Below are 15961 nucleotides of genomic sequence, written 5' to 3'. Positions count from 1 at the left end.
TTTTTTTTTTTTTTTATTTAACCTCCCTGATTCCATAGCACCTAAATGGACATGTTTCATTTTCACTAAAAAGGCGGGCTCACCTGGAAAGAGCCCAGTCATGAAAATCTGCAATATTTTGGGCTAAAGTGGATAGGTTGAATTCTTTTGAAAAATACATTTTCAGAAATCTTCTAAATAGTTTTATTTGTATCATCTCTGTCTTAGCTAATAGCTGAATTAAAACCCAACTAGTAAAATACTGCATTTTATTGAGTTAATGCATCTTTTCCATGGGTCAGGAAAGAATTTGCATTGTGTTCTCTGTTCCGTTTTATCATTCAGCAATTGGTTAATTGCATTTCACCCTTAAATTAAATACTAGCGAGTTATTAAGTGGTGGAGACAGGATGCTAAATTAGATGAATCATTGTCTAATGCTATAAAGCATAAAAATTCCGAAGTATTATTGCTGTATTTAATGCGGTTCGCATGTTTGAAGCAGTGTGGTAACTTCTCATTAGTAACTTTTATTTTTAAGAATGACTTGTTTTGGTCATCCTGACTCATCAGTTTTGAAGTAAAGAAGTGGTTTGATGTACTGGCTTCCATTAAGTTACTTAAACAAGTCAATGATGCTTGATCAGGATATCTTTTGGATTGACAGTGGCTTTTGATGATGCTTTTAAGAAACATTCTAAAAAATAACCCAGCAACATGTATACCATGATTTGTATCTTTGTTTTTCATGCTGCCTTTATTCTTTCTAGCTTTTCCCTATAGAAAAAAGAGGGAATTGAAAGAAAGGGGTTTGGTAATTTGTTACTCTTGGGGAATTCAGGAAGAATTGGGATAACGGTCTTATTTTGGCTATTTCATTCAAGAGGGTTTCTCATAAATTCTAGCTTCTAGCCTTACAATAAATTCTGTCTGGGCTGTGGTTTCTGTTGCCAGTAGAATGAACACATTATGCACTAGGGCTGTGCAAGTAGGTTTGTATTAAAAATAGGCCGGGGTGTCCACTTTTGGCAAAACCGTAGTTACTGCACTTTTGAATTTTTAAGTATATGGAGAAATTTTAGAGATAATCTGGTACTCAGTACATAACACACTGTAGAAATGCAGGATGAAGTGTTGTGATCATTTGTGGTTTTAAGCTTTTCTACTCATATTTGGCACAGTGCAGTTTTTCAGTCCCTGGTGTGTGTGCAGCAATGCCATTCTCCAGGATTCCCACCACACAGGTGGTGTGTTGTCAGTTCCAGAGCTAAATACTCTGACCAGTGCTAAGACATGGCATAGATGTGGATTCCCATAAAAAACTCCGAGGGTGATCATGGATCTTATTATGATATTTGAATTTACTTTCAGCTTAAGGTCTTCTAAAATTATTTCAATGTATGAAACTTAAAGCTTAGTTCTTTGTCTGAGCTCAAACAGAGGTTCAGACTAATTTACTTAATTTACCTAATTTAATTTAAGAATGTTTTGATCATGAAGATTTTTTTTTGTAATGGTTTGAGGAAATAACATTTTTTTCTATGATTTTTATAATGTATCACATATCAAACTAAAATGAAGACCCTATAGAGAACTTAAGGGGTTTCACTCTATTTGTTCTGTCAGAAGCCACCATGACATTCTGGTTATTGAAGGAAAAGCAGCATCAATTCTCTGACATTTTTTTGGGTTAGTAGAGAGATCAGAAAGTGGAGAAGAAGCCAAGGTTGGATGGGGCTCTGGGCCACCTGGTCTGGTGGAAAGTGTCCCTGCCTACAGCAGAGAGTTGGGGCTACATGATCTTTAAAGTCCCTTCCAGCCCTTAAAATCCTATGATCCTGTGATTCTCTGATGATCCTTCTCAACCAGTGTCAAGGAAGTTCATTGCACAATATATAGAAGGAAAAATTAATTAACAAGAGCACTCATATTGCAATCCTACCCTTGACTTCATGCAACAGGTGCCATAGGCTAGATTCTGCTGTAACCTTACTTGAAATGATTCCATTAAAAGGAGACTGTTTCAAGAATGCCAGCTTGGTATTAGGTCATTGGCTGTAAATTTATGGAATGTCAGCCCAGCAGCACAATTAAAAACTCCTCCTTAAGTAATTAAGGAAGAAAGTGTTATTTCAGCAGTGATAAGAGTATTTGCCCAGGATATCAATTAATCAAAAGACTTTTGTTGTTGTAACTGTAGAGATACTGATCATCAAGTATCCAAATGTGTGTTTCAGTTAAGCAGATGAGCTAATTGGTAATTTTTTTTTTTAATCATTAAATTTGAGTAGTTGATTATCTTGAAATTTGCCAAAGATTTGGATGGGTATCACATATCTGTGCTGTATTTCCCATTGAGAAATCTGTAGTACTGTTCTACAGAAGGAGATTTTTCTCTCTTTCTCCTCACTTGGCCAACTAGTGGAAGCGTTAAATTCAGCATCAACCCTGTGGTGCTATTTAAACTGCATTAATAGTGAGTATGACAGAAAAGCAAGGCTTTTGTTTCTGAATGTGGAATTTTATGTATTTTCCAAAGAAAAATAGTAATAGTAAGTTAATTTTAAAAACTTAACAGCCTCTACATGCAATCCAATGAATAATGATTATTTCATTGAATACTGAAAGTTCTTTATACCATTTAATAGGATTTTAGCAGTTGCCAGTGAAGTCTGCACAGCAAAGTGCATAAGGTGACTCAACCCTTGGCCTGAGCAAGGAACTGTCTGAGAAGTGCCATGGCAGCCTAAATGACCATTCTGTTACTGTGTTCCCAAAGAACAGAATTATTTTGATTTTTTTTGTACTGGTTACATGAAACATTCCTTGCTACAATAATTTAGGCAAAAGAAAGAACCCAAACCCCAAGGTCCAGGCTGAATTTTTGCCAGTGATATGTGGCTATTCTAATTTAGGCAGAGTATAAAGATTTATGTACAGAAGTTACACTTCCTTGAGAGTTCAGTTTTTCTGAGTGCTCAAATTTCTATGAATGAAAGAATTTAATTTAGTTAGAGATAAACTGGCTTTTTTGAAAGTAAACTTACAGTTTTCTATATACCTTGCAACTACCAGTAAATGTTTTCTTACACTTTGATTAAGCACAAATTTTAACCTTTTTCATCACTGAGCTTGTGCTGAGAACTGCTTCCATGGTACAGCATTACTGAAGAGTGGTGATTTTGGCATAAGAGGATAGTGGAAAATTTAGAAAGATAATTGAAAAATTGTCAGAAGATTTTATCTTTTTTATACATTCTTGGGTTTTTTTTGAAGTATTCAAAATTTTATTTGATGTGTGTGTTATGTTCCATGAAGTAAATATATCTCTAAAATAAAGACTGTTTGAAAGATTGGGATTTTTTTTCTTTTTCTGCATTTGGGCCAAAGGTCTGTTTTCTGTAAAAGTCATGTCTGTTTTAACTTACCCAGTCATTTTGACTACTTCAGTATATTGATTACTAGTTAAGAATAGTTTGGTACACTGTGTATAAATAGCCTGATGAATATTTGGAAAGTGGCAAAAAGACTTTATACTATCAGGGAAAAAGGCTTAAGCCAGGTAAATATTTAGCTACCATCATTGTTTAGGGAAACCTGAGTGTAATTCTCCAGATGATAACTTGGTTTCTTCATGTATCTTCAAGTTTTTAATTTCTGTTTCTGCATTGAGATGCTGGAGGTTCTGCAGGGCGCAGCCGAGCGGGTGTGAGTTCAGGCGTGTGCACAAACACGTGCTCACACACTCACAGCTCCTGCTCCCATCAGCTGTTTGTTACTGCCTTGGTGCTTTGACTTTCCACACTTCGACTTCCACTGCTTCACATTCAAGTGTGAACATCCTGGGGGGGCATTCTTTTATGTTTTATGTTACTCAGAATTTCCATCTGCTTTTACTTGACTTGTGGTTGTGAAGATCATGCTTGGCCCATGGGATCTTACACAGTGCCGAGAGGATGTGGAGTTTTGTCAGCCAGGGAAATATGTCTGGCTTTTTCTTTTTTCTTTTTTTTTCTTCTCTTCAGCAGCTTTCATATGCTTCTCTTCTTGTGTGGTCCCACTAAACTGAGTATATTTAACAGAAATACTCTCCCTCTCTATCTTCTGTGTGCTGCTGTCTTTTAGGCAGACTGTATAAGAAATCTGAGATACAAAAAATGTTAGTCATGACTGAAAACAAGGTAGTGTTACATAGAAAGGTACTTTAATCATTGCACATTCCAAATTTGTAATAGCATTCCACGTTCTGGTTGTAGATGGGTCTTAGTGGATCTGCAGTTACCAATAAGCATCCCAGTTATATCTTTGTTGAGTATTTTGTGCCTTTTTTTTTGCAGGCCCTGCTACAATCTACAGTTCAGCAGCAAGAAGCAGCTATTGAAAAGCAGTATATATTAACCATTGAAAAGCATTCTCACAAATGTCAAGAGCTCCTTGACGCTCAGGTATGGATGTGCACATGCAAGGATTTCCATGATTTTCTTTTAGTGTCAACTCCTTCCTGTTTGAAAAAAGTATTAACACGTATGATCCCCAAAGAAAATGATCCATCTCTCACCTTGTTTCCTCAGCATGCCACTAAACACAAGTATTAAAAATGCTAAATAAATAAGGACACTTCATCTGTTGGGATCAAAAATATTCTATAATGCTGGAGCCAGCTTGGAACAGATTCAAGGAGCGTGTAGCACTGAGAAAATGTCTCAGTGCAACTTAATACTTACTTCTTAACAGCTGCCATTTTCTGTGGTCTTGGAGAAACCATTCAATTATTTTTCTTTTATGTAGTTAAATGCAGGATTTAATTGTGTGGGATTTGCATGAATTTTTGGTCCAAATTTTGAGATTGTTCTTAGATGATAGACAAAAACATGTGTAGTCCACAGCTATTTTTATTTCATAGAAAAATAAAAATAAAAATAAAAATAAAAATAAAAAGGAGTTATATCCAGGAATAATAATGTGTGCATTAATGGCCTAAATTGGGTCATTTAGCATGACTTGAGTAAAAGCACACTGCACAGCAAATATTTGAGATCAGAGCAGTTAGAGATGAGTCTCTGAAACATTTCAGCCTGGTTTTTTATCAATAAGATCTTGGTTTGACTGAAGTGCAGCTCTTGAATCATAATAATAATGACCATGAGCATGGAAATTTAAAACCAAGAAGTTAATTTGTTAAGAGCCCTCTGGAGTTGCATATATTGCAAATAAGTTACCTTTTAAATACTGTTAGCAACAATTCTGCAAAAAATACCAAGGAAAATTAAAAAAATTTTCTTGTAGTATCTTAATCCTAAATACATCAAAAGTCCCTTTGAAGGACTCCACTATTTCCAGAAGTGTTTTATGACCATTTGACTGTTCTAACCATATCAATTAACCGTATCAATTAACCATATCAATTAGTGCAAATGTGTGTTAAATACATAAGCATCTGTGTATACAGTATGAAGGAAAGATGCCATAATGTGGAGAAATTAATTGTGTCATGAGTGAGGTTATTGCACAGAATTACAGTTATTTAATGTTTTCTATAAAGCTCTATGAGCAAGTGAAAATTAATTTAAAAAAATGTTTTGTGTTTTTGAAATGAACACATTGTTACCAACTTCATATCCCTTTCTGAATGTTAAAAAGAAATGGACCTCATGAAATACAGAAATTTCACAAGAAGATTTTTTGACATTGTTCTTACAGACTGAGCAATAACTTGCACCTACGATCAGTCAGATTTGCATCAAAACCCCAAAAATGGGACAGAAGTGTGGAAACTTCAGATTTACTTGGGGAGAACCCAACAATGTAAAAAACTGTTCTTGGTCATAGGACAGGGAGTGGTTACGACAAAACACAGTGCCCAGTTCATATCATGTCTGCATTTAACACCCCTTTGGATCCCAGAAAAAGTGTAAATTTTGTTCACTAACTTCCAAGTCATTTCTCATTCAATACAATCGAGGTTTTTCACCTCTAATTGTAATGTAACACTGGGATTTTGAAGCCTAATCAAATAGACAAGTGTGGGTGCTTGTGGTTGAGCTATCAGGTTTAATTAAATATTATTTATACTGGCAGATTTTATTCACTCATAAAACTTTGTTGAAAGATCTGAGAAATGGGTGGCATGTTTTTTATTCTTTTTGAACACATCTATTTTAAATGTATGTTTGTGTGTTTATATTCACACTTCTTTTTCTTCAAATGATTTTGTTATATGCTAACAGTTGAGTTTGATGAATTCCTGCTGATATTTAGACACAGATTTCATTGCTGTTTTATGTTATGGGATGTGCATGCATAGCCACCTTTACATGGAGATCTGTGAGTGTTTGTATCACTGTAAAGAATTATTTTGGTGCAGCAGTAATCTCACAGTGCAAGTATACACTCAACACAAAAATCGCTTCCTTTTTTTGTTCCCTTCAAATATTTGTGCCTTACAAGCATTTTTTTACCTTCAAACTTTTAAGCCTGTGTAAAACTGTCAAACCACATAGTTTTTTGTGCTCATTTACCATTCCTTTTAAATTTTCTGCTGTTTTATTTCTAGTTCCACACAAACAAGATTATCTCATGATAACTCCTTTGTCATGCCTTCTACTTACTCTCGTTTTCCCCCTAAATTCCCATGCCCCTTCCTCACGAAAGTGTCTTTGAGATGGAGGAAAGGCTGTTTTTCTTTGTTTTTCTTTAACCTTTTGTTAGAGTTTATTGAAGTTTCTGATTTTGAAGCTTAATTATATCAGGTGGAGGGACAAGTTAAAATCCTGTCCAGAGAGGTGCTATCCTGCTGATAATGCTCAGTGTACAAGGTTGTGTTTTCCAGGATGGGGAAAGAAGTGAAAGACCTCATTGCATGGTTCTATCCCAGTTTCCAGCTGGAAAAATACCTGCAGTTGATATTTGATCATCATGTGTCAGGCTTGTCAGCAAACTGGCTCTCTGTAGGCAGCATCCTGGATGATGATCACGGGAGTGGTTCCTTCCCAGGTGACAGCCTCTAGGGCTGCTGGTTTTCCCAAGGAGATACACTCCCATATCCAAAGTGGTGTGGGGAGCAGGGAGGGAGGATTCTGCTCCTCTGCCTCTCTGCTCTGCTGAGCCCCTGCTCCAGAGCTGCCTCCAGCTCTGGGATCCAGCACAGGAAGGACATGGAGCTGCTGGAGCCAGGCCAGAGCAGGGACACCAAGGGGATCAGAGGGATGGAGCAGCTCTGATGGGAGGAAAGGCTGAGGGAATTGGGACTGTTCAGCCTGGAGAAGAGAATCTTTGGGTTGACCTCATTGGTGCCTTCCAACACCTGAAGGGAGCCCATAGGAAAGATGGAGACTCTTGACAAGGGCCTGGAGTGACAGGAATGTCTTCACGCTGACAGAGCAGGTTTAGATTTGATATCAGGAAGAAGTTCTTCCCTGTGAGGGTGCTGAGGCCCTGGCACAGGTTTTCCAGAGAAGCTGTGTCTGCCCCATCCCTGGCAGTGCCCAAGGCCAGGCTGGATGGGGCTCTGAGCAGTCTGGGATAGTAGGAGGTGTCCCTGACCATGGCATGGAACCCAATGACCTCCAAGATCCCTTCCAACCCAGGAATTCTGTGATTCCATGATGTCAACATTTCACAAAACAAACCAGCCACATTCTTGTGGCACATTCAGGGACACCAGTGTCATGGTGTCTCCATCAATGAGCAGGACAAAGAGAACTCTTTTTCTCTGTGCCAGAAATCAGTCATGTCACATACTGAATATTTAGGAAAGCTGTGCTTGTCAGTTTTACTTGTCCAGAGTTTAACGATATCAGAAAATGCCAGTAGAAAACATATCAGTTCCTTACAAGTTGGAAAATCCCAAATTTCATCCTCATCTTTTTCTGAGACACAAACTTTTGATGCCTTCTGAAAATGAACATCAGCTGTGATCTTATGGTTTTACTCATATGCTGTGTGAAAATACATGGTGAAAAACATAATCAACCAATTTTTGAATAGATTCTTTTTAATGCTCAGAAATCTGTCATACAATTCAATCAAACCAGAAGGTGTTAAAATGTGTCTATAGCAAGTTACATTTTTTAATTCTTTTTAAAACAGTCAATGATCTGTGCATCAAAATAAATCTTAAATACCTACAGCAGTTATTTTTCATGATGATTTTATGTGTCTGAAACATGTCTCACATTTGCAGATGCAGCAGCATTTAAGACAACTAGAGTTACCCCCATGTCTTTAATGCTTTTTCCAATGCTTTATCATTATATTGGCTGGAATTTTTATGAGAAATAGCAGTTCAAAATCTCTTGCATGAAATCTTTTGTCTCTTTGAGACTCACTCAGAGTGGTTGGTTTATCTTTAATATGAAAACAGCTGCTGAAAGGTCAGTCAGAATAAAAATTCCACTGGCTGGAGCTCATCTTCTAAAGTTTATGAGGCTTTCAAGAACAGCCTGTGGACAAGCAGGAAGCTGGTGTGACAATAGTCATGAGCTGCTGGAATGTGATAGGTATCTTATCTTCTCTAGTATTTGGATGATTCTTTTTGATGTGTTTTGCATAACCTTTTGTGAAAAGTACCAGTATGTCTCCCAACAACTCCTAGAATACAGGATGTAGGAAGTACTATTCTTTTACAGCAATTGTCTGTATGCCAGGGAAAATGTTTGCTTCCACTGGAAACTTAGTTTCACAGGAATATAATTTTCTTTGATTCCAAATAATTGCTTTTATAACTACTCAAAATGTGCCTCATGTTTCTCCAATAATGCTTATTTTATGAACTTGGATTATATTTATCTTCTCTTGTAAGAGGCTCTGTGTTTTTCCCACCTGACGGTAGTAATTCTAAAATTTTTTTAATGCCTGATCTTGAAGGGACCATAGGCAAACTAGATTCTGACAGTCTTGTGAATATTTGCATTTTTAGGAGACATTGGCCAAATTTTTGCAGTGAGAGCTGCAATGCTAAAGACTTGCAGACTGAAAATACTAACACTGCGGTGGGCATAACCTTTCTAGTTTAATAATTCCAACTATGATGGATTTGGAAATTATTTAGAGTACTTACCATGCCCCCTTCTTTGAGCATTTCCTCTCAATTCCCAGAAATCTTGTCGTTTGCTGCTGTAGAAATATTTGTTTATTCATTCCCTTCAAAACCAAGTGCTTCCAATCAGTCCTTCCTGTTACATTTTCATGTAATTCACCTTCACATAATTCATCTAGTTGTGTGTTTTCAGGTCTGCTGCTCTTTTGCCAAGAAGTTACACTTTCTCAGAACTTAAAGGAGCAGAAAACAAGGATTGATTAAAATCCTGTGGCAAATTTGAGAAATGAATTCCTGAATTCCTGAATTCCTGATACCTCCTTGATTTCCATGTATATAGAGAGACTCAAAATGAAAAGAGCAAGAATCAACTTTTCCTGTGCTGGGATGGCTTTTTGTTTGTTTGCTTGCTTGTTTTTTCCAAATTCTGAATTTTTTTCAGGATTTATACTGCTTGAGCAGGGAAGTGGGACCAGATGACCCACTGTGATCCTTCCAGCTTGACCCATTCTGCAATTCTGTCATTCCATGAAAAAACCTGGTAACAGGCAGAACTGTTTGGTAGCTTTTTTAAAAATATAAACCCTTACCGGAGTCTACTGACCCAATTTCAATATACCCACTCTCCCATGCTAGTTGGAGGTTGATTTTGCAGTCCCTTTGCACTGTTAATTCAGCCAGGATACTTTTAGTATTTCCACCAAAAATCTTATTTGGAAATTGCATTTGCTTCCTTGAATTTGTCAAGTGGCACTTGAAAGTAGCTCTTTAGAGTGATTTTTTTTTCTTTCTCTCTTTTGCTTATATAACTTGTTATCTTCAATCATTCACTGCTTGTTAGGAATTTATGCCCTCAACTCTTGTCAATACTCTGAACAGCTCAGCAATACAAAATTATTTTTTTCCTCAGTTATTTTCTGTCAGCTGTAGTTGAAAAAAAGATTGGGTTTGTTCTGTTTTGCTGTCTTCCATTATTGAATATTTTGCTGTTTACATTGGTCATATTTTAGGATTTAATTTCCTTTATTTCTTCGTGATAAATGGAGCAATTTGTGGAGAACTCATATGGGAAATGAATTAGATCACAAAATAGAAGAAGTAATTGATACTTTTTTATTATTGTCACATTTTTATGAAGTTGCTTGTCGCTGTATCCCCAGGAGCTTGAAGTGTGTTTTGTTTTTAATGATCTCTATTACTATGTACACTTTCCAAGAAAAGTATTTTCATTATTGGATGTCTTTATATATCTTCCTGCGTTATTTATAAAAACAATGAAGTACTTATGCAGCAAAATGTTTTAAACCTAATTTCACCCTCTGATGTGGCTCAAATGATACAGTTTGTGCACCCGCTGTATGCTGCTGAGTGGAGCCCTGAGTACAAGCCTATCCTTAGTTATTTTATTACCACTATTGCACTTTTCCTTTATATTTACATTGTTTTAGCTTTTCTCACGTAATAATGTTTTGCTGTTCCCTGAGCTGCCTCTTGGAAAAGCTCTGCTGCTTCGTTAGACACTTGGACCTCAAACTGGCAAAAAGATACAGTTCAACCATGCAGTAATAAGTTATAATTTGAGGAAGTGGAAATATGTACCAGATGTTGGAATTCTCAGGGCAGATTTTCCACCTTGCACTGCCAAACCCTCGAGATGCCACAGATAGTGAGGACAGTGTGAGAAACCAGTTACAATTACCAGTCCTTGTCATTTGACTTAGGCAGAGCTTAGCAGTGCTGAAGAAAAGGTGCAGTGTAAAAGAAAATGCTGTTAAATGTAGACAGCCTTGTTTAAAGGATCAGAAAAACGTTACTAGTGTTTTAATAAGGTTGCCTTTTTCCTCAGGATAATATTTTGAATAGGGTGTAGAAATGGGAATATTTTGATAACATTACAAAATCATGATGTATTTTTGTTACATCATCTTCCTCTCACATAGATAATAATGTTTCCCATGACTTGTGTTATTTCTTCCTACTGGTAGATCCCTCCATGAGAGGCAGAAATAAAAGTAGAACTTAGTGAGTTAAGGTTTCTTTCAAAATAGGTGAACAGATTTGAAGTGTTGAATTCTTAAAAAGCCTCATCCAGTGTTTTATTTTCCATGCTGGTGAATGAAGTGCTGAAACATTTACTAAATATTCCTGAAGATAATTTTCCCCAGGTCCTGAGGGAGGAGGATGGTTCTATGTCCATATATTAGGAAAGTACAAAAATGCCCCAGTATTGCAGATGACATTGTTTAGTTTTCCTCTATTAAGCAATTAACTAAAATGCAGTTTCATTAGATAAAAAAATTCAGTACTGATACTTGTTAAAAGGAAAACTGGTCTTTCATTGAGGGTGAATTAGGCATATGAATGTCTCAATATGGTGGTTTTGGTAGTGGTGGCATTAAAAGAAGTTCACAAGTATCGTTTCTTTAGTGTATGAAAATTGTTTGCTCCCTGCCAAATTTGGTGATCCTCGTATGATTATTTACTCAATATTGAGAAGGAACTAATCTGCAGAAACATAAATTGGATGTCCAATACTATAGCAAAAAAAAAAAAAATTATTTATGGATGAAATCCTAGACACATTTAATTTTAAATGAAACAGTACAGAACCTAGAAAGAAACTGTTTTTTTTAAAAGCATTCCAGTTTATGCAAGACACCCAATTTTTTTTACTTGAAATTTGGAGTTTAGGATTAATAAGAATATGCAAGGAATTATAACTGCACTAAGATAGAATTAGTTATTGATAGCTTTAATGCATCATCTTAGGTATGAAGGAACTCATCTCACACATTATTTCATTCATCCCATAAGTTAGTGTAATATATTCTATGCAATCCTTCAAATTATGCTTACCTGAAAGAAAAATTTCATGATTCTTCAGAAATAAATTTAATATATAAAAATAACAAAAAAGACGGACTAGTTACTATTGTGATTAAATCTGTTTACAATGTCTTCTCTGACTCACATTCCAGGAAAAAAAAGAAAGATTTTTTTGATTTCTTTTTTACAGGAATCAAGAAAAACCACAGGACCTCTGTATTTATATTTGAATCTACATCAAACGATTTTCATTTGGAACCATTGCCTAGAGAACTTCTTGCAGGGAGGAAAACATTATAACCTATTTTTGAATGCCTTTTGTTTTAAGCAGATTTTCACAAGACTCTTCTTGACCCTCTCATGCTACTTTCCAGAGGGTAGGGTAGAAATACTAGTGTTTCTCTCCGCTGTGGAATACCACGTCTTAGAAAAGTTTGGGGGTTTTCTTCTTTTTTTTTTTTTTTAATCTCTTTCCTATGTTTTACTGGGCCATCATGTCATGAGACAATTTGCTCTTCAGAATTTTTACAACTCAGAATTTTGCACTCTTAACCCTATACTCCCTGTCTAAGGAATGAAAGAAGGTGAATTATAGCTTTGTTGGAAAGAAGTGAGAGTGCTGAGCTATGGAAACCAGGTAAAATTATGTATTGAAGAGCTGTAGTATTTGTTGTAAAAAGGTTTTTTAGATCTCTCTGGGTGTCTTTATGTAGTATTCAACTCTCTGCTGTGCCTTGTAGATAAAACCCACAGAGTGTGAATGTGCAGCCTACGAAACTTAGGGTGAAAAGTGGGTGAAAACTTCCCTGGTGCTCCCAAGTGCAGCTTTCACTGACATTTATTTTTGTCCCTCACTGATTCATATTTCCAGTTCTGTAGCCATCACTTTTTATCACTTTCCATCTTTGCTCTTCATTCCAGAAACTCAGTAAGGTATATTTGTTTATTAACAGTTGGATAATTGGATTCAAAGTTCCAACATATTTAGATTGGTTTTTTACCTTTTTTCTGCTTCTTAGGTTGTTTAATAAAGGAAACCATCACCTCAACTTCTGTTTAAAAACTTCATGGACCTTTGCAGGGGTTAATTGCTTTTTTCCAAATTTAAGGTTTCCTATGTAAATCACCATCCTAGCTTTCCCAGGAAACCTGGAAGACACTTGGTTACTTTTCACAGCACTACCAGGTCTGATGAACTCATTATCCTACTTACAGGAGACAGATCACTCTGCCTTGAAAGCTTTTATTAGGTTTACTGTTTGAAGCATGAGCAGTGTGCTCTTGACAGGTACAATTACCAGGAGAAAGTGGCCTCTCCATTGCTTGGGAATTAGAGTTCAGAGTGGTACCTGAAGTCTCAAAGCTCTTCCATTATTCCTTTAATACTGTCTGAGGGAGAGAGGAACGTGTTGATAATTCTTACCTGTGGAAACTGCAAATGATCCATTCAACTCCCCCACTTTGTGTGGCTTTAATTGCTGGTGAGAAAGGGAGGGTTTGTGAGATAAAGCTGCTTAGCTGTAGCCATTTAACTCAAGAGATAAGATCTTCAATTCTGCAGTGGTCTATTGTTCAGAGGCCTTTACTATAGCAGAACAAAAATCTACAAGCCAAGTAAATGAACCTAAAACGTTTTGTAATCTCCTGTTGGCTAAAAACACAAGGACACTTGAAAGCTCTCAAACGTGGAAGTGCTGAAGTGAAACTGTCACCTTCTGTTTATTTTTAACCTTCAACTCTCTTTGATAAATTTGTCTGAAAGACCAACTGAGGAAGCACTGATTGTATGTAAAGTTCACTGTGAGCATTTAGTACCAGACTCTGAAGTCATCCTGCATGTCTAGAAATTCAATGTACCAAATGCTTCTCTATAATAAATTCTACTTAAAAGGGTGTATGGATTATTTTAAAATCTGAAATACAAACCTAGCTGCCCAAACTAAATAATAGTTCCAAAAAGCTTAGAATAGCTTGTTCTGCAGATCCATTAAAAAGCTTGGAATTCTGTTGATACTTAATTGTTAATAACTTTCTTTGAATTACTGTGGGGTTTTTTTGTTTTTTGGGGGTTTTTTTTGTTGTTTTTTTTTGTTTGTTTGTTTTTTATTTTTTGGCCAAAGTCTGTCTGAACGCTGTCATTATACACAAAGAGCTAAAACTTCTTTGTTGACAGAAACCTTTACTGTCCATAACTTCCAAAATTTCCTGCTCAAGTAATATGCATAACCAAGATCCCTGAATATGCCTTTGAAAGATCTGTGCTTCTGAAATAAGGAATTCAGATGCATTCGGGTACATTCTTTTCTAGAAAATAGATTAATAATACCAACAAGATCACTCTATTTTAATGAGCACAGCTTTCTGGGACATTATGTGCCTTTATAAGAGGGCTAACACTGCTGTGGGGCATAGTACTGTGGAGAAAACCAAGACATTCTTGATTAGTAATTAAATTGCATATTAATTACATGCAGAATGGAAGCTTTCATGTTGTATCCGTACTAATTCTCTCATATGGGTTTTCTGAACTTAAGAACCTTTTGATGGAGAAGCAGTTCACACAATATTTTATTCTGGTTTTTTCCATTTCCATTTACTTTTTTTTTTCCGTATAATTTATGTAATGCAATAGCTTAAGGTATTTTTCTGTCTGAAAAACAAAAGTCACCAAATATAGATTCTGAAGCCAAATAAACAGTTCTCCAAGGTATTTCTCTGGAACTAATACAAGAGAATTTGCTTTACTGGGTTGTATGGACAGCTGTTGCTACATTTGTGATGATAAATGATCTTTTGGAAGTTCAGATATGAAGGTAATCATCTATGGGGGGATTATTCCACATGAATAAGCATTTATATTACAACAGGAAAGGACATACCAAGCTATTCACAAGAGACTTACAGTATGGAAATTATAAATTCTGTATTTCCATGAGAAGTAGTGATATTATTTAATGTAAAATAAGTTGTATTGAATTATGACAGAAGTTATTAGCTTTTATGTTGAAAGCTAATAGGGTTTGTATTTAGGGTTTTTATTTTTAAGGACATTTAGAAGGCATTCTAAATGCCCTTACAAATACTTGCCTCTGGTATCTTGAAAAATATGAACTAACATGTTTTTGTAAACAGATGCAATTCTTCATGAAGTTTGTGCTGAATTGCTGTGAACTCCATAAAACTCCAAATGCAATACCATATAGTTTTTCTAGTCTACCAAGGAAATAGGAGAGCCTAGCTTAATCAAAGTAATCACACTTCAGTCATAGCAGCCTTCAGGTTTTTGGAATTGTTTACTTACTAGGCAACTTTTTTGTAGTTAGAGTTTTGGTTGTGATATCAATATTTTTCAGGATTGCAGGTTCCTGACAGGTTAATGAGAAGTTAACTCTGATGGAGGTTTAGATGATGTGAAGCACTGTGGTCATCAAACTGTTTCATCATCAGACATTGATTTCCTCCACTGGCCATGTGTACATATTCTGTATTGTATTAATGCAAAAAATCTGCATTTCTGGACTTTATTTTCCATGTACATAAAAAAAGGCATTGAATGCCTTTTTATACATAAATGGAAAATAAAATTTTAAAACTTCTGGAGTTTAGAAGCTGAAAATTTTGGTCCCACTGAGAATGGTGTCAAATACATCTGGTAGCTGGCCTGTTGTGGCAACTTGAAATGTGGATACAGGTAACCCAGAAATCTGATGGACAGTCTTCATATAAACCTGGACATCAGATGGTCAGAGTCAAGCTGGAATTCACTGCCTGCCAGGTGTAAACTAGAAAGTCTCATCTCACTGAACAAACTGACTTCTATTTTATTGCAGGTGTTTTCAAGATAGAGGTGATTTTCTCTAAGAAACTCTCCTTAAAATCTTCTATGCCAATTTTCAACAAGAAAAACAAAGATTCAGTATTTTGCTTGGCATGATTAGTGAGCTTGGATTTGTGGCATATGTCTGCAAAAATATTTGCATGTTTTTGTTTTATGTTGTGTCATTGTGAAATAACATATTTGCAACCTGTGCAGTTAGTCAAGTGAAGTCATGGAGAGATATTAAATAATAAAATCAATTTATTGTTTCATCTTTGCATTACTGGGAAAATGTAACTTCT

The 15961-nt window shown here is 35.9% G+C and overlaps 1 protein-coding gene across 4 annotated transcripts in view; it reads left to right on the top strand.

The window, feature by feature from the left end:
• Nucleotides 1-15961, top strand: part of CCDC91 (coiled-coil domain containing 91) — a 115617-nt gene that overhangs the window by 58870 nt on the left and 40786 nt on the right. For all 4 annotated transcript variants that reach the window (XM_064421073.1, XM_064421074.1, XM_064421072.1 and 1 more), the window contains one exon: nucleotides 4317-4424. In XM_064421073.1, coding sequence (XP_064277143.1) covers nucleotides 4317-4424 — 108 coding nt within the window. The remainder of the gene's footprint in view (nucleotides 1-4316; nucleotides 4425-15961) is intronic.

The sequence above is a fragment of the Passer domesticus genome, chromosome 5 (assembly GCF_036417665.1).
Source record: "Passer domesticus isolate bPasDom1 chromosome 5, bPasDom1.hap1, whole genome shotgun sequence".
In the NCBI taxonomy this organism is placed as follows: Eukaryota; Metazoa; Chordata; class Aves; order Passeriformes; family Passeridae; genus Passer; species Passer domesticus.
This window is presented reverse-complemented; position numbering and strand designations above follow the sequence as displayed.